The sequence below is a fragment of the Venturia canescens genome, chromosome 1 (assembly GCF_019457755.1).
Source record: "Venturia canescens isolate UGA chromosome 1, ASM1945775v1, whole genome shotgun sequence".
Classification (NCBI taxonomy): Eukaryota; Metazoa; Arthropoda; class Insecta; order Hymenoptera; family Ichneumonidae; genus Venturia; species Venturia canescens.
Window position 1 is genome coordinate 39,132,900 of NC_057421.1, and position 18,937 is coordinate 39,151,836.

At 40.9% G+C, this 18,937-nt stretch overlaps 1 protein-coding gene across 5 annotated transcripts in view; it reads right to left on the reverse strand.

Annotated features, from left to right (window-relative positions):
* Nucleotides 1-18,937, reverse strand: part of Hsdl2 (Hydroxysteroid dehydrogenase like 2) — a 324,919-nt gene that overhangs the window by 224,644 nt on the left and 81,338 nt on the right. For all 5 annotated transcript variants that reach the window (XM_043434037.1, XM_043434036.1, XM_043434035.1 and 2 more), the window contains exon 3: nt 10,861-11,074. In XM_043434037.1, coding sequence (XP_043289972.1) covers nt 10,861-11,074 — 214 coding nt within the window. The remainder of the gene's footprint in view (nt 1-10,860; nt 11,075-18,937) is intronic.

Genomic DNA, 18,937 nt, shown 5'->3' on the forward strand with positions numbered 1-18,937 from the left:
GAGCTGGAAGACAGGTTTCATCTAATTTTTCCATACTATCAATATACTTGTATGGAAATACTCCTTTTCGAGTCAAGAGCATGAAATCATCTGCGGATAAACTTTGAAATTGAGATTTTGAAATTTTGAGTTTATCTATGGTTAGTTTGTCTAAGCTTGTGCTTAGAAATTTGAAAGAATCAATGAAGCGCAGTTTTATATTCTTCCGTGTGTCTTTCTATGTCTGCACGGTCTTTGTAAATGAAATGTATTTTTCTTTTGTCAGAGGGAGAACGTCAACTTTCCCCGCGAACGCAGTGGCCACTTCTATGATGATAAAATGAGCATCGTACCCTGACAAATTGTGAAATACTATTGGAATGAGGAAGGAATTTTGATAATTTAAGTTACAACTAGAGTGTGCTGGACCTCTGAATTGCCCCGTTAGATGGCAATGATGACGCACACGCTGCTCTTTTTTTTCGAACACTTTCTCACAAATATGACAATCCCTATCCTCACGAAATTTTTTCCATTCAGCCGGTGTTAACTCATTCATGGAGACCGTGCGCGATAAAATTTTTTCCACTTTCAATGCCAAGTCTCTCAACTCCTTTACAAGCCATTCTATACAATTACTACCGGGATGAGAATAATAACCCGACAATTTTTCATCGTATGAACAGCTTACATAATATCCAGCGCTGAATGCCCGATGATGTTGTTTTTTCTTCTCTTCATCTTCAGTCTTCATGAAGATGCACTCCAGATCTGCATAAACGACAAATGGATGTCCCTCTTTTCGGTTGGTGTTTGTGAAACTTAACCATTTGTCAAGTTCGTTGGGCAGTTTCACAGCGCATTCATTCAATTGATCGCAATCTATTTCATGCGAATGTAGTTTCTCAGTCGATGGGAAATAGTGTAGACAGCTGTAAAATTGAAAAATTATTGATTATATGTTTTTCAAGATCTATGATTAAAATTTACCTCCCCTCATTTTCACAACTTACCGATCACAGATGTATTTGCTCGACCGATGTTTGCTTAAACTCGAGCCCACCAGACGAGCTAGATTCTTTAGCATCACATAGTGTCCAATGTTGCCAGGATGTTGATCTTCAATATACAGCAAGTTCACATGCCTATCCTTCTTATTAGATGTCACATGAATTGGCGCCACCGTATCCTTTTTCATTCCATATACGTTTATCGAGAAATCGTTTTCAAATTTTTTCACGCGGTTCACGGCCACGGGGAAACAAATCCTGGCTAAATTCAACACTGTGGAGTAGTGGGGGTATAACGCTATTCGGTCGCTGTGACTCTCTGCTGGATAGAGAGCGGCTACCACGGCCCAAGCAAAACGTGCATTGTCTTGAGATTTTACATTGACAATCGCTTTCTTCGAGACTATATGTCGTGGCAATCTAATGTGGCATCCCGCACTCAAAGGTTTATATTTATTAATATTAACCCTTAGATTTAATATGCGAGTTAAAGACCATCCACTGTCACGTTCTTGAAATTCATCAAGCAAAGTCAATGGAGGCTCAACAATATGTTGAGCATACCACTCACTCAAATCAGATGTTTTGAAAAGTTCTACATTTCGTGTATTTATGCTTTTATACATTTGTTTTTTCCCTGCCGTGAAATCACCGTTGAATAGCGTATTCACTTTCACAAAATCATGTTCAGCAATGAAGTTTTGCACTTTTTCAACAACTATTTCACCTGCGTCTGAGAGGAAGAGTCTTGGATCAATGTGTTTTTGATTGATCACAGCACCAGTTATCAAGCGATTTACGAATGTACTCTCCATCTCTCGCCAGATCAATCCATTATAATTGCCCGCGCCAATGTGGATAAAACGTTGACTCCTCACATGTTTTAAACCTTCTAAACGCATAATTTGAGCCGCCACATATTGATAATAACCAAGTCTCAATCGTATACGTTTGACCTGAGATTCCGCTTTTAGTAAATCAATCAAATCATTACATTTCTTTTCCCAAGCCGTATATTCTTCTATTGAACGAAGCGATGCCGCTTGCTCACACAAGTTTTTCTCTTCTCCCGCAAAAGCCATGGGTGTCATAAAATTTTATTGAGGTACATGCAGGACAACCTGACTAAAACTATGATACTTCTCGATGAGCCCTAAGGATAAAAACCTTCTGATTTATCTCTATGGGGGAAAAAGTGATTTTTCTCACCAATTGGATGAGATAGAAAAGAAGAAAAGTTAAAGTGATTGTGAAGGAGAGGGGGAGAGGGGGAGGTGCTACAAGATTGAGCCTCCCTTATCGGCCGAGATGATGCTGATGAGTTTTGAAAATATTTGGAAATGTCGCTGGAGCTTTTCAAGATAATAAACTCGAATATATTGACTGTGTTCCCTCTCATTAGAAATATCCGGCGTCGTCAGTATGCTATACAGGTATATGTTGACCAAAATGGTTTGGACCTCCATGGCGTCTGCTAAGACACCCTTTGCGGCGTGGATTTTTCCCCAAAAAATTGTGTGGGAAAAAACATTTTTATCCTTCATAGCACCTAGCAAAAAATTATCTGAGAATGGGAGGGGAGATGAGGGAAATACTGAGCTTCATCAAAATTTTAAACTCCACTCATTAGTCTTCAGACATTTTCCCGAGCGAGTCGATCAAGGGTATAATCATCAAACTATTTGAAACAGTTCCATGTGAATAGTTTTTGCTTGTTATAAGCATTTTAACAATAAATTTGTGAGGGTGAAAAAAAAATATTCTTGGAAACAGTAAAAATCAGTGAAAATTGTGCATCGAAAAAAATTAAGCGTGTGTTCAGCGAGGAGCAAAAAAACGCTCTTGACCACAGATCGGAAATTTGCACCATCTCCGTATATTATAAGGCTGAACGTGGAGAAAAACTCTGTGGTGTCCGTATCTTGGAAATTGGTGGAGATCGCTTTTCCAGTCTTTCAATCACCCGTAAACACGAGCGTGGTTCTTATGACGCCCTTTCCGTTGGATATTGCGAAGACTGCGGGACCAGACTCTTTCAACTCGTAACACAAGAGATTTGCCCGGATTGCAATCAGTTGTAAACGAGAAGTAAGTATGATCTTTTCCACATATTCTCATTGTTTTTGAGAAATTTGTGACTTAAAGTTTCTTTTTCTTTTCAATCTATTTCAGAAAACAGACAATCACCATTATGAAGAAAAAATGCATGGCTTTAAAAATTAACCGTTAAAATTAATTCTAGATGTATTTTGTCGTTATAATATAAAAATTTATGGATACAAATGAATCATTCTTTTTTCGTTACCGCCTTTCCTCAGTTTTTGACAATCCTTCTCTCTCACTCTCCTCATTATTCTCGATTTAACCATCTTTCTTTTTCTCTCATCCCAATCCTTTACCCTCTAAGTCTATAGCCAGATCTCTGCCGAGGTGTATGATGGCGCGGGAGGGAAACTCTGTTGCATAGAACATGCTATACATAAAATGCATTTTCTATTCATTCATACTGATCTATCCATCTCTCTCTCTCTCTCTCTCTTACTCTCGAAGTAAGTTAGTCAAGACGTGTTTCACTTCGGCTCTTCTAATTTCGGCTTGATTCTGCTGTTCTTCTGCCTTCGGGCGTTTTGTTGCAGGCACGAAGCACACTCCATACTGCTTTGCATCGATTGGGCGATTCGACTCTTTAATCCCCCGGTGCATTTTGCAGTTATTCGCTTTTTATTCTGCCTGATTGGTTTCCTCAACTGTCATCTGACGTTTTTCGACGGGTTATTGGCTTTTCTGCGCATGTGCTAAACACTACACCAACACACGTAGCTATCGTGACTCTCACCAACACTACAACGGTTCATCGAGTGCTGTTCACAATCTGATACACACCTGATCGTCTTCTCGCTGATCAACAACTCACGCACACCTGAATCTGTCACTCTACGCTCCCTACTCCGTCTCGGCTGTTTACCTCGTCTCGCTTGTCCGAGTTCCGTCGTTGCTCTGCTGGACTGGGTGATATACAAGTTTACTCTATTTTCTCGTGCCTGTCAAACATTTACACATTTATACTTTTACTACTCTGACGTGAGTTTCTCCGGCTGATTCCTTACGCACATATTCTATCTGCCGTCGTCGTTACTCTGTCTCACCAGTTTTACTTACCTTCGTAACTACAATCTCACCTCTCAAGCCTTGAGTTCAATAACTCTCAGTATGTCTCATCGTTGTGGCTCTTGCAATCGCTTCCTCTCTGCTGCTCACTCTGTAGCTTGCACTGGCAACTGCAGACAGATCTTTCATAGTTAATGTGCAGTCATCAAGTTCAACCTTTCTCTTTCAAACCTCCGAAATGGTGAACCTTTTCTCTGTTCACTGTGCAAGACTCCGAATCTCTCCACGTCTGGCTCTGCTCCCGCTACTGAGAGTGCACAGAACACCAGTATACTGGAAGCTCCTGCTCCTCTATTAAACCAGGCTTCGCTGGTTTCTCTAAATGACGTTTTACAACAAATTCAACTTTTAAATGCTTCGACCTCTGCACAAATCCAGAATTATTGTTCTTCCACAAACTCTCAACTGGAGTCGATTCATTCCTCCATTAATACTGTTGGTAATAATGTTACCGAACTCCGAGGTGATTTCAACAGTCTCTCTGCCTCCCATGATGTGCTCGTAAGCAAGGTCACCGTCCTTGAATCGGATCTGGTTGCAGTCAAAGCTGAGTGTGCTCTCTTGAGAGAACAGAATCTCACCCTCCGGCAACAACAACTTGTATCTCCGTCGACCGATATCAACAACTACGAAAATAAATTCCTCTTTGAGGTTGTCATCTCCGGTATTCCATCTCTGCTCACCGAACCTCCACGTGACATCGTACGTAAAGTCTACACTGCTTTAAATGTTCCGGAGCACATGGATGATGTTTTTGATATTCGCAAGTTGTCAAGGAAGACCACCAAAGCTATTGGTGACTCTTCTGCTCCGAGTTCACAATTCTCTTCTTCTCGATTTTCTCTAGTTGTTACTTTTAAATCGCAGCTAGTCAGAAACCACGTTCTATCGAAAAAACGCGATCTCAAAAACCTGACGGTCAAAGACGTCTTTGGGGTTAACCTCACTTCACCCCTCTTTCTCAATGCGTGTCTCTCTTCGACTATCTACCAACTACTGCGACTTGTCAAATCAAAACGTAAAGAACTTGGTCTTGATGCTATCTGGCCGTCCTCCAATAGTGTGAACGTACGTAAATCGAACGATCCTCAGGTATTTAACTTATTCTCTGAGTCTGACCTGTCTCTGCTCAAATGACTACCAACGACTGTACACAAATCTCCGGCACGCACTCGAACGGTGTCTGCGAGCAACATCACTTCTCCCTCATTGATCGTTTCTTGCTTTAACTCAAACTCTCTTCTTGGCCACATTGACGATATTCGTTCCCAATTTACTAACTCTTCTTCCCACATCATCGCTGTATCTGAATCCTGGCTTCACTCTCTGATCCCCAATGATCTTGTGAAGATCGATAACTATTCACTCTTTAGAAATGATAGATCTCTGAAAAGGGGAGGTGGTGTTGCTTGCTTCATCCACGACTCTTTGAAAGTAAAAATTTTAGCGCAATCTGATAACTTAGATCTTAATTCACCTGAGTTTCTTATTCTCGATGTACGTACGTCTTCTGGAGACGCTCTTCTGTTTTCATGTATTTATCGTCGTCCTAAAGGACTTTTATTTAATAACTTCGCCAACGTTTTTTCTCGTTTTTCTTTTGCCTATAAAAATTTTATTATTTGCGGTGACTTAAATTGTAACCTACTTGGCTCGAGCTTTGAGGCGTCTTATCTCAGAAATTTCGTGAGTTCCCTCTCTTTTACCATACTCGACTCTGGTCCGACTTTTCATACATCTACGTCTGACTCTACTCTTGATGTTTTTATTATTGATGATCTGAGCAAACTTGTTACACTCACTAAATCTGACACTCCTTTTATCGCTGGACATGATCTTTTAACTCTTTGCTATGCTTTCCCTGCTCCTCGGTTTCTGCAGCGTAATCTCACGCGAAGAACCATAAAATATTTCGATGATCCGCTCTTTCGCCTCTCTCTCTCTTCTCGCATTGAATCTGAGCCGGCTCTCTCCCTCCCCCCTACTTCTCCCTCTGAGCTTGATAGCACTGTCTCTGCCCTCCAACATTCTCTCATTTCTGCTCTAAATATCCACGCGCCCTTCCGCACCTTTCCTGTTCGCAAGCATCCAACTCCTTGGATTACCGACGCACTCAAGGCTCGAATCAAAAAACGTAGTTCTCTGTATAAACGCGCCAAACGTACTGGCTCAATTCTTGCTTTGGAGATTTATAGACACTTCAGGGACGAGCTTACTTCTGACTTGAGATTGGCTAAAAACCAATACTATCAGTATAGGTTATCCAATGCTTCTAATCCGGCTGCTCTTTGGCGTGAGCTTTCAAACTTGGGTCTAGTTAGATCTCCCCCCTCCTCTCCCTTTTCGTATTTCTCCCCATCTCAACTAAATGACTTCTTTGCCACGATCTCAAACTCTGCCCCGCCTTGTGATTGGTCTTCTCTTATTAATAATATCCCGCCATCTCACGTCTTCCACCATGAATTTTCCTTTTCTCCGGTTGTTCCCTCTGATGTATCTGCGATTATTAATTCCTCTCGCACCGCTCTCACGGAAGGTCCTGATGGCATTTCCCTTTTCTCTCTCCACAAAATGGTTCCTCAACATTCAGCCTTGCTTGCCCACATCTTCAATAGTTCTTTCGCCACGCATTATTTCCCCCTCACTTGGAAGCAAGCTTTTATTCGGCCACTGTTAAAACTTAATCCTCCTCGCTCTGAGTCCGACTGTCGCCCTATTGCGAATCTGTGTGAAATCTCGAAAATCCTTGAAAAAATTGCCCTTAGGCAGATAACTTCTTATCTTCACACCTTTTCCATCCTTGATAATCGTCAGTCGGGTTTTCGTAAGGGTTTCTCTACCCAGACCGCTCTCCTTCGCATCTGCTCTGATGTGCGGAGTGCGGTTGACGAGAGGAAACTTACCATACTCGTTCTATTTGACTTTAGCAAAGCGTTCGACTGTGTTCCTCATTTATTACTCTTGTTGAAACTACGTGGCTTAGGTTTTTCTCTCGGGGCGCTCAGGTGGGTTTTCTCGTATCTAACGGATAGATCTCAAGCCGTTGTAAACGGAACACAATCTCGTTCTCCGTTCATTAATACTACATCAGGAGTGCCTCAGGGATCTGTCCTTGGTCCTCTTCTTTTCACCCTCTTCATCAACGACATCTCCAATAATTTGCGTTATTGCCAGCACATGGTGTACGCGGATGACACCCAAATTTATTTTTCCTGCCCACCCTCAGAACTTATCGATGGTCTCCGTAAAGTTGCTCATGATGTGAATGTTGTTGCCAATTACGCTGATAAAAATGGACTCAAACTCAATCTAACTAAGACCCAAATTCTCGTTCTTGGTAGCAGCGCCTTCACGAGTAAACTTGATTACAATTCTCTACCTCAAATCGAACTCAAGGGAATCAAACTCCCCTTTGTAACCAGAGCTAAAAATTTGGGTGTTGTCATGTCGTCTGGCCTGTCCTGGCATGACCATGTCACGGATCTTTCTCGTAAAGTTAATTTCTCCCTTTTCAGATTAAACTATCTTCGAAAATCTCTCCTTCCCTCTGTCAAAATTACTGCCGTTCGATCCCTGATTTTCCCGATCTTAGACTACTGCTGCCTCGTTTACAATGATCTGTCAAACGAACAAAATGACAAACTTCAAAAACTTGTTAACTCTTCTATCCGTTTCATTTTTAATCTCCGTCGTGATGTACATATTACCCCCTATCGCAGACGTTTGGGGTGGTTGTCGGTCAGATCTAGGAGGCTCTATTTTTTGTTACTTTTATTTTTTATTACTGACAATGTATCTTCGTAAGCCTGAAATAATTGTTTTCACCTCAACTCTTTTTATTTTCATTTTATTCTCACTTTTTCTCTCTCTACTCCAGCCCAATTTTAGTTTTAGTTTTAGTCTTAGTTCTAGTTTTAGTCTAGCTTAGTGGCCTACTTTACTTTACTATACTAATCTTCGACATTTGTTTTGATTATTTTGATTTTAATTTTATTTGGCATCTACTCTTAGTGTATACCTCCTTCGTCTGTTTGTTCTTCATGCTGTGTATCAACTTCATTATTATATTTTATTTTATATTATATTTTATTTTACATTATATTTTATTTTTATTTTACTTTATATTTTTTGTTATTATATAGCTTCATTTGTCTTTGCTTGTATTATTTCTTATCTTTTGCCCTTTGGAGTATACTCCGCGGCATAATAAATGTAATCAATCAATCAATCAATCAATCTTACACTTATCATATTTCTAGCTATCTCTCTCTTTTCACACCTCCCTTCCCTCTTTCCGAACCTACAGGCAGGTCAACTCACGGCATGGGGACCCTCGGTTGCGGGGGAACACACTATAGTAAGAGAACTATGGGGATTCTGGATCAAGTGGAGGGATCGAGGGGAAAAGCGGTGCGGGGTCCCCCGCAACGCTTTCCCCCGTCCAGAATCCCCATAGTTCTCTTACTTACCTCCGCTATGCACCTTGAAGTTGTCACAGATTTAACCACGGACGGGTTCCTCGCAGCACTCAGACGGTTCACGGGCAGACGCGGGATTCCGCACACAATCCAAAGTGATTGCGGAACCAACTTTCCAGGTGCAGAAACGAAGCTGCGACGATTATTCAAGGCGGGTACACGGGAATCGGAACTCATTCAGCACACTGGGGCAACTGAAGGGATTAAATGGGTGTCAACCCACCGGGGGCACCTCATATGGGCGGGAAATGGGAGGCCGCAGTAAAATCAGTCAAGTATCATCTCCGGCGGACGATTGGGGATGCGAGTCTCAGGTTTGAAGAATTTACGACTCTTCTCACATCAAGCGAGGGCGTACTCAAGTCACGTCCGTTGTAGGCCCTGTCGGACGACTCGGATGATTTTTCTACTCACCCTTGGGCATTCTCTTATCGGGAAGGAACTCACCTCGATCCCAGAGTCATCACTGCGACAAGTACCTCACGGCCACGTCACGCGGTGGCATCGAATTCAGGAACGGGCTCAAGGTTTCTGGGATCATTGGTCAACGGGATATCTACAACACCTACAGGCGGGCTCAAAATGGCATCATCCGAGTCACGACATTCGGGTCGGGTCTATGGTTCTACTCATGAACGAAAACACATCCCCCACAAAGTGACCGCGGGCACAGGTCACTCAACTACATCCGGGAAAGGACGGGCTCCCACGCGTGGTTACTCTCAAAACGGCGACGACCACACTCACACGGCCTATCACCAAGCTGGCACTCTTGCCAGTGCCTCAACCGGGATCAATCGACAGCACTGCTGCCGATGGCGGGCGGAATATTCAGGATTGATCGAGGCCTCGACGGTAGCGCGAGAGAATTCGGGCCGGGCTCTCGCGCTCCGCCGCTGGCGTCACCAGTTCTCGGGTTCGGACATTTTGGGCGCTCGAAATTAGAGCAGCCGGGTGCTCATTTCACACGTTCACGGGGGCGTCGCCATCTCCTGGGCAGCAATTATTCTTCATCGATCTCCATGATTGATTTCTCAGTCTCAATCCGGGCGCCGGGACGTGCACGCGCATCAATTCATTTGCAAACCACATTTTCGGTATCAATGGCGTTTTACATCTCATTTTAGGCTAAATTAACCTCAGCACGGTTCTTCGCATTCGGAACATGACATCGGGACATTGCAATGGTTTTATCGCACATAACCAGGGGTTTTCGGGCTCGTCATTGGCATGCACGCTCCGGTCGGCCATCTTGTTCGTCGCACACAGGCGTGATGAACACCGGGTCGCCTCATCTTCTCACTCGTTCTTCGCACCACGGGCATACTTGGCGGGCTCATACGCACTAATTATGTACATTCTCATCGGGAAGTTACCATCAATAAATCATTCATTCATTCTTCCTCTACTCTCTGGCGTACTTATTATTTCGCCACCTACACCAGACTCCTTGCAAAAACAATATATGTTATGCGTAAACCAGGAGCTGGTATTGCCCGCTGTGCGCACATTCTCTATCTCTCTCGCTCGGCGACGCGCAGAAGAGGGGGTAGCCGCATTCAGCGTACTGTGTGACAGGAGAGCCGAGAAATATATACCAGGCCTGCACAGGACATAAGTCCGAACGTAAACATGCTCAACTTACGCCTCTCTCTCTCTCTGAGAAATGATATTTATCGTAAAGCGTTCGGTTTCAATTCTCTTAAGAGACATATCTCGAGAATGGCTGAATGGATTTACTTCCAACAAAGACCAATGGAAAGATAAAAATCGAAAAAAAAATTCTCACCAATTTTCAGATTTTTTAATAATATGGTTTGTCCGCAAGTGCCGTTTGAAAATTCTGTGACGTCATAAATCGGCATATTCGCGTATATATAAGAGTGCGGCAGGGCTCGCACTGGCTTTTTCTTTACGCGTTGCTGTTTTTCCTTTTAATACTTGGCATCGAGCCGCTACCGCGTCTCTTGATAAAACACACAAATAGTCGGGTGAAGTCTCGAAATTATTTCAATTGTTGTTACAATAAATTTTAGCTTTGCCCGGCGCCTTACAATAATTGAAATCCATAGAGTTTGTTGCTTGATACCGGAGAAAGTGTTACATTGTTTATTAATTGACGAACAGGAATACATTTTTCGAAACAGTGATTTCAAAGAGATTCTCTCATATTTAAGGCAAAGAAATCGTAGAATTACAAAGATAATAGAAAATAAAACTCTTACACGAGGAAAGTCCCCCTGGTATTCACGGTATTCATGAGGTCGTATTTTTTCATTTCCGTTGACAGCGTATCTGTAAGTGATATGGCACTGGCATTGTTGATCAATATATCAATCCCACCGAATTGTTTCACAGCATTCTCTACGGCTGTAGAGACTTCAGCCTCATTTCGCACATCCACTATGCACGGTAAGCCCTTACCGCCAACAGCTTCGACTGAAAAAAAGAATATCACTACTAAAAACGATGTACCACATGCTACAGTAACAAAAAAAATTGAAGTGTCAAACAAATTTCTCTTGCTCCCGCCTAACCGAAAATACGCATGTCCCGACTGCATTTCAGACCAGAAAGTGCAATTTCCGTGGCCGGCTAATGACAGCGCGCGTTGACGAGATTTTAGCGACCGATGATATTAAGAGACTCGGTAGTCTCGGGACACATCCAATGACAGCCCTGTCATTTGCTGGTTCGAGTCTCTCGCTATATTATAACTTGAGACTATATTAAAATTAAAAAAAAAATTTAACTATGAAAAAATATGAGATCTATTGTAACATATACAGTGAATGAATTACGTTTCCTGTAGGAATTCTGAATTTTGGAAAAAAAAATAAGATCATTTTCTAACGCAGCCAAGTACAGTGAATGAATTAAGGTTCCTGTGGAATTCATTCGTGTACACTTTTAGCACTAATCACTGACTTCTTCAGGAAAATTTCCCAGCAAGCGTCACAGATATACAAAGGTTTCTAGAATGATTCTGCAATTATTAAGAGATTATCATCTGCTTTTATGCTAGCTCAGGTTATAAACTTAAAACATTTTACACAATACGATACAAGAACCTTTTATTAAGAAAAACACAAATACGCGTACAAGTGCATGCATTGTATTGTATCTATACGATGTACTGCACAAATTCATTGTCAACATTATACACAAACTTGGCGTGCATGGTTTTCAATTGGAAGCTCGGGAAGAGACAATTGTTCAAATTTAGTATGAAAACAATAATTAATTAGTGATGTATGAACAAAAACTTCAAAAAGTAAAAAAGGCACGCCAAGTATTAAAAGGTCGTGACCGTCGTTTTAATGATTTTCTATATTCGCATTGTCAATAAATAAATTTTAAAAAATGTTTAACTGTGAAAAAATATGAGATCTATTGTAACATATACAGTGAATGAATTACGTTTCCTGTAGGAATTCTGAATTTTGGAAATAAAAAAAATGAGATCATTTTCCAACGTAGCCAAGTACAGTGAATGAATTAAGGTACTTGTGGAATTCATTCGTGTACACTTTTAGCCCTAATCCCTCACTTATTCAGAAAAATTTTCCAGCAAACGTCACAGAGCAACAAAGGTTTCTCGAATGATTCTGCAATTATTAAGAGATTATCATCTGTTTTTATGCTAGCTCGGGTTATAAACTTAAAACAGTTTACGCGTACACGTGCATGCATTGTATCTATACGATGAACTGCACAAATTCATTTTCAACATTACACACAAGCTTGGCGTGCATGGTTTTCAATCGGAAGCTCGGCGAAGGAATGCCTCATCCGTCCATATATTTGAAGCAAACTTGATGATCCTCTAATGTAATTGTTTTTCAATTTGCCATCCCTTTCCCATCCAACTATTTTATTGAGTAGTTCGATGTGAGATCCTGCGCTGTGTACATAAAGAAAATTATCCATTCTCGAATAGTTCGACTGATAAATTCATTACTCCAAATGTTTTCTATTCAACGCATTTTCTTTTCTCAAATAAATTTTTACACAGCTTACTTCTTTGTTCATCCATTTCGGTACTTGTGTAATTCATCTAATCATCTGCCCATTTGGTAAAAAATGAGTGTACGGACAAACGAGTGAAAGTGACGCGTGGATAAATTAGAATGCGTATGGGCATGAAAGAATGGCCGTATCTATCCGTACAAGATTAAGGCATATAAAGGGATTGATTAATTTCATTTCTTTATCCGTTCGTTTAATTGTACAATTTTATCCATAAATTTCACCCATCTATATTGTTTACCAAATCATTATATAACAGGGCCCCTCTTATTTTATTGGGGGATCGGTTTTTATTCAGAATCAAGAGACGCGGTAGCGGCTCGACGCCAAGTATTAAAAGAAAAAACTGCAGCGCAAAAGAAAAGCCAGCGCGAGCCCTGCCGCTACTCTTATATACGCGAATATGCCGGTTTTATGACGTCACAGAATTTTCAAATGGCTCTCACAAATAAACCATTTCATAAAACAGCTTGAAAATTTGTGACGATTTTTTTTCGATTTTTCTCTTTCCATTGGTCTTTGTTGCAAGTAAATCCGTCCAGTAGATCCTGAGATATGTAACGTTAGTGATTTAAAATCCATCATTTCGGGATTTTCATTTTCTTAGAGACAGAGGGGCGTAAGTTACGCTTGTTTACATTTGGACTTACGTCCTTTGCACGATTTCTTACTTTTGTCACACTCTACGTCACGCACTACGCTGAACGCGGCTACCCCCTCTCCTTCTGCGTCGTCGAGCGAGAGAGACAGAGAATGGGCGCACAGCGGGGGCAATACCAGCTCCTGGTTTGCGCATAAAATATGTATATAATTATATAATATATATTTTATTTATTAATATTAATTAATAATAAAATATTATTATAATAAATATTTTATTATAATTAATATATAATATAATATATATATTATATTATACAATATATAATATAAAATGATAATAATATAATAAAATAAAAAAATTGAATAATACGAATAACATTAAATAATAAATAATAAAAATAAAAAAAATATAAAATTCTGGTCGACGCCGCTGGATTTTTCGAGGATGTCTAGGGCGATAGCTCATGGGTTTTGGAGGACTAGGTTTAAGTACATTCTATCGCGATTTTCGATTTCTAGGTGGACGACCCCATAGTTTTTTATGTCCAGATATATTCCTCCATGGCTTTCGTCGTCTAGGTATGTTTTTTCATGGTTTTCGAGGTTTGGGTCGACGGCTCCTTAGTTTTCGATGTCCAGGTATGTTTCTCCATGGTTTTCAAGGTTTCGGATAATTTCTCCATGGATTTCGATGTCTAGGTATATTCCTCCATGGTTTCTGATGTGCGAGTGTATTTCTCCATAGTATTTCTCTATAGTTCTTGATGTCTAGGTATATTCCTCCATGGTTTTCGCGATCGAGGTTGACGGCTCCACAGGTTTCGATGTCCAGGTATGTTTCTCCATGGTTTTCGTGGTCTCGAATAATTCCTCTATGGGTTTCGATGTCTAGGTATATTCCTCTATGGTTTCTGATGTGCAGGTGTATTTCTCCATAGTTTTTAATGTCCAGGTGTATTTCTCCATAGTTCTTGATGTCTAAGGTATATTTCTCCATGGTCTTCGTGGTCTAAGTATGTCTCTTCATGGTTTTCGCGGTCGAGGTCGACGGTTCCACAGTTTTCGATGTCTAGGTATGTTTCTCCACGATTTTCGTGGTCTAGGATAATTTCTCCATGGGTTTTGATGTCTAGGTATATTCCTTCATGGTTTTCAATGTCTAGACGTGTTCCTTCATGGTTTTCGTGGTCCAGGTATATTCCTCCATGGTTTCCGATGTATGGATATGTTTCTCCATGGTTTTCGTGGTCTAGGTATGTTTCTTCATGGTGTTCGTAGTCGAGGTCGACAGCTCCACAGTTTTTGATGTCCAGGTATGTTTCTCTCGGGTTTTCGTGGTCGAGGATAATTCCTCCATGGGTTTCGATGTCTAGGTATATTCCTCTATGGTTTTCGTGGTCTCGATATGTTTCTTCATGGTTTTCGCTGTCGAGGTCGACGGCTCCACAGTTTTCGAAGTCCAGGTATGTTTCTCTCGGGTTTTCGTGGTCGAGGATAATTCCTCCATGGGTTTCGATGTCTAGGTATATTCCTCTATGGTTTTCGTGGACTGGATATGTTTCTTCATGGTTTTCGCAGTCGAGATCGACGGCTCCACAGTTTTCGAAGTCCAGGTATGTTTCTCTCGGGTTTTCGTGGTCGAGGATAATTCCTCCATGGGTTTCGATGTCTAGGTATATTCCTCCATGGTTTTCAATGTCTAGGCATGTTTAATCATGGTTTTTGCGGTCAAGGTCGACGGCGCCACAGTTTCCGATGTCCAAGTATGCTTCTCCATGGTTTTCGTGGTCTAGGATAATTCCTCCATGGGTTTTGATGTCTAGGTATATTCCTTCATGGTTTTGAATGTCTGGACATGTTCCTTCATGGTTTTCGTGGTCCAGATATATTCCTCCATGGTTTTCGATGTATGGATATGTTTCTCCATGGTTTTCGTGGTCTAGGTACATTCCTCCATAGTTTTCGTGGTCTAGGTATATTCCTCCATGTTTTTCATCGTCCAGGTATATTCCTCCATGGTTTTCAATGTCTAGGCATGTTTGATCATGGTTTTCGTGGTTCAGGTATATTCCTCCATGGTTTTCGATGGCTGGATATGTTTCTCCATGGTTTTCGTGGTCTGGGTATGTTTCTTCATGGTTTTCGCAGTCGAGGTCGACGGCTCCACAGTTTTCGATTTCCAGGTATGTTTCTCTCGGGTTTTCGTGGTCGAGGATAATTCCTCCATGGGTTTCGATGTCTAGGTATATTCCTCCATGGTTTTCAATGTCTAGGCATGTTTTTTCATGGTTTTCGCGGTCGAGGTCGACGGCTCCACAGTTTTCGATGTCCAAGTATGCTTCTCCATGGTTTTCGTGGTTTAGGATAATTCCTCCATGGGTTTTGATGTCTAGGTATATTCCTTCATGGTTTTGAATGTCTGGACATGTTCCTTCATGGTTTTCGTGGTCCAGGTATATTCCTCCATGGTTTTCGATGTATGGATATGTTTCTCCATGGTTTTCGTGGTCTAGGTACATTGCTCCATGGTTTTCGTGGTCTAGGTAGATTCCTCCATGGTTTTCGTGGTTCAGGTATATTCCTCCAGAGTTTTCGATGTCTGGATATGTTTCTCCATAGTTTTCGTGGACTAGGTAGATTACTCCATGGTTTTCGTGGTCTAGGTAGATTCCTCCATGGTTTTCGTGGTCTAGGTATGTTTCTTCATGGCTTTCGCAGTCGAGGTCGACGGCTCCACAGTTTTCGATGTCCAGGTATGTTTCTCTCGGGTTTTCGTGGTCTAGGATAATTCCTCCATGGGTTTCGATGTCTAGGTATATTCCTCCATGGTTTTCAATGTCTAGGCATGTTTCTTCATGGTTTTCGTGGTCTAGGATAATTCCTCCATGGGATTTGATGTCTAGGTATATTCCTTCATAGTTTTCGATGTCTGGATATGTTCCTACATGGTTTTCGTGGTCCAGGTATATTCCTCCATGGTTTTCGATGTATAGATATGTTTTTCTATGGTTTTCGTGGTCTACGTAGATTCTTCCATGGTTTTCGTGGTCTAGGTATGTTTTTTCATGGTTTTCGCAGTCGAGGTCGACAGCTCCACAGTTTTCAATGACGAAGTATGAAGGACCACGAAAACCATGTTCCTTCATGGTTTTCGTGGTCCAGGTATATTCCTCCATGTTTTTCGTCGTCCAGGTATATTCCTCCATGGTTTTCAATGTCTAGGCATGTTTCATCATGGTTTTCGTGGTTCAGGTATATTCCTCCATGGTTTTCGATGTCTGGGTATGTTTCTCCATGGTTTTCGTGGTCTAAGTTGATGGTTCAACAGTTTTCGATTGCTAGGTCTGAGTTTCCATAGTTTTTGTTCTCTAGGTATATTTCTTCATCATTTCCGTGATCTAGGTCGATGACTACATACTTTTCGATGTCTAGGTATGTGTCTACATATTTTTCAATGTCTAGGTATATTCCTCCATGGTTTTGGATGTCCAGGTATATTTCTTCATAGTTTTAAATGTCTACGTATGTTCCTTCATGGTTTTCGTGGTCCAGGTATATTCCGTCATGGCTTTTGATGCTAGGTCAACAATTCCATAGTTTTCGATGTTTGGTTATGGTTCTCCATTTTTTTCGATGTCTACGTCGACAGCTCCATGGTTTTCGATGGCTAGGTATATTTCTCCATGGCTTTCGTCGTCCTGGTATGTTTTTTCATGCTTTTCGAGGTCTAGATCAACGGCTCCGTAGTTTTCAATGCCCAGGTATGTTTTCCCATTGTTTTCGTGGGCTAAGTTGACGACTTCATAGTTTTCACTATCCCGGTCGATAGCTCCATAGTTTCCGATGTTAAGGTGAATTTTTCCATGGTTCCCGATATGAAAGTCAACGGCTCCAAAGTTTCCGATAGTGTGGTGAGTTTTTCTAAGGTTTTCGATATCTAGGTCGTCGGCTCTATAGTTTTCGATGTCTAGTTTGGCGACTATAGGGTTTTCGATGTCTAGGTGGATGCCTTCGTATTTTTCAATATATATTCGACAATTTTATATTTCCCGATATTTAGGTAAACGGTGCAATGGTTTACGATATATTTCCTCATAGTTATCGATATCTAGATCTACGATTTAATAGTTTACATTGACGAGGCAGGTTCAGACGTTACAGAAGACCATGAAAAAATGTCACTGGACACCAATAACCATAAAGCTGTGGTCTTAGACATTGAATACCATGGAAACATCTCCTTGGACATTGCAAACCATTGACAGTATCCATGTCAACATGGAATCCATGAATGAGAAGAAGATAGTTTCAAAAATCATTTTTCCAAGTAAACAAGTGGAGGTTTCAAAAAAAGGAATAGAAAATGAAAATTCATCCCATTGCATAGGTATTTCCCAATCTTTCATTGGAAAATTCGAGTTGCTGAATGGATAATCAAAATCGTCACCATTATTGCTTGTGTTATGCCCGAACGTGAAAACGAGAGGGCTGAGAGGGAAATAACGAATATTATAGTTACTAATCTCTCAGATAAACAAATAAATAATAGAGAAAAAGGGAGAAAAATAAAAGAGTAGATGTTCGGAATAGCTATTAAAGCGCTAGGCGCACCTATGACGGTTGCTAATATTCAATATGGAATTTTAGGGAGATTGATATAGGTCAAGACACAAACAGAAAGTAAAAGTAACACGTTAGCTTGTTTATTGAAGAATCCGAATTGGGGATTTAGATTACAGACGAATAAGATCGCAGTCAACTTCCTCTTGTTTACAATCATAAGAATTATGTGAAATAAAAGGTGATACAGATTGGACTTACGGGTCGATGTTCTACGCGTAATCTGAGACGTGCTGACGCAGGGCGTTGCGGGTCTCCTCGAAGACAGTGTAGTCGGCACACTCACGTACACAAATCGCGTAGTACAATCGATAAATTTGAGTATATGATATATTGAAATTATATTGCTGGAATTTTACTATTAGTACTTTGAAGGTTTGGATATATAAATGATCGATTAATGAGTTCTTATTTGCCTTCAAGAAGTAAAGAAACGCTGCACCTCAGTGCCTCACTAACCCTCGGGCAGTGATGCTCGATCGCGAAGATTCGAAGACGCGTAACTATTAACTATCTTGCAAGAACCTGGAACAAGACTCGGACTCAAGGTAGTGATACCTGAGGAGCTCCGCTTAGACCGAAGATTAGCGAAAGACTAATTAATTTTGGTTGCCGATTCTCTATCGATGCTTCCGATATTAGGAAATTGCAGAGTAAGAATTTAAATTGTTGAGCAATTGCGTATGCAAAAATATAAAAGTAGGTCTAAGTGAGTGGGTGTCTTTCCGGATTCTCGCAATGAATTGCGCATTTCGTTTACGTTGCTTAAAGGTTAGGGAACTTGAAATTTGTAGATTCCGGGAAATGAGTTTCGCAATTGACTAAAAGAGGTTAATTTCGTATACTAGAAAGAATTCGGTTTCACAAGAGGAAACGATTCGTACTGAAGGTTTCGGAAATATACGATTTAGTCATAAAATACACTTATAATTTAAACTATCTAAAAAATAATTTATAAATAAATGGCTCGGCCATAACACTTGTAAAAGGTTTCAACTCACATGAACATAACCGCACAGTTTTCGTCCGTCTACATAGAAAAATTGGCTG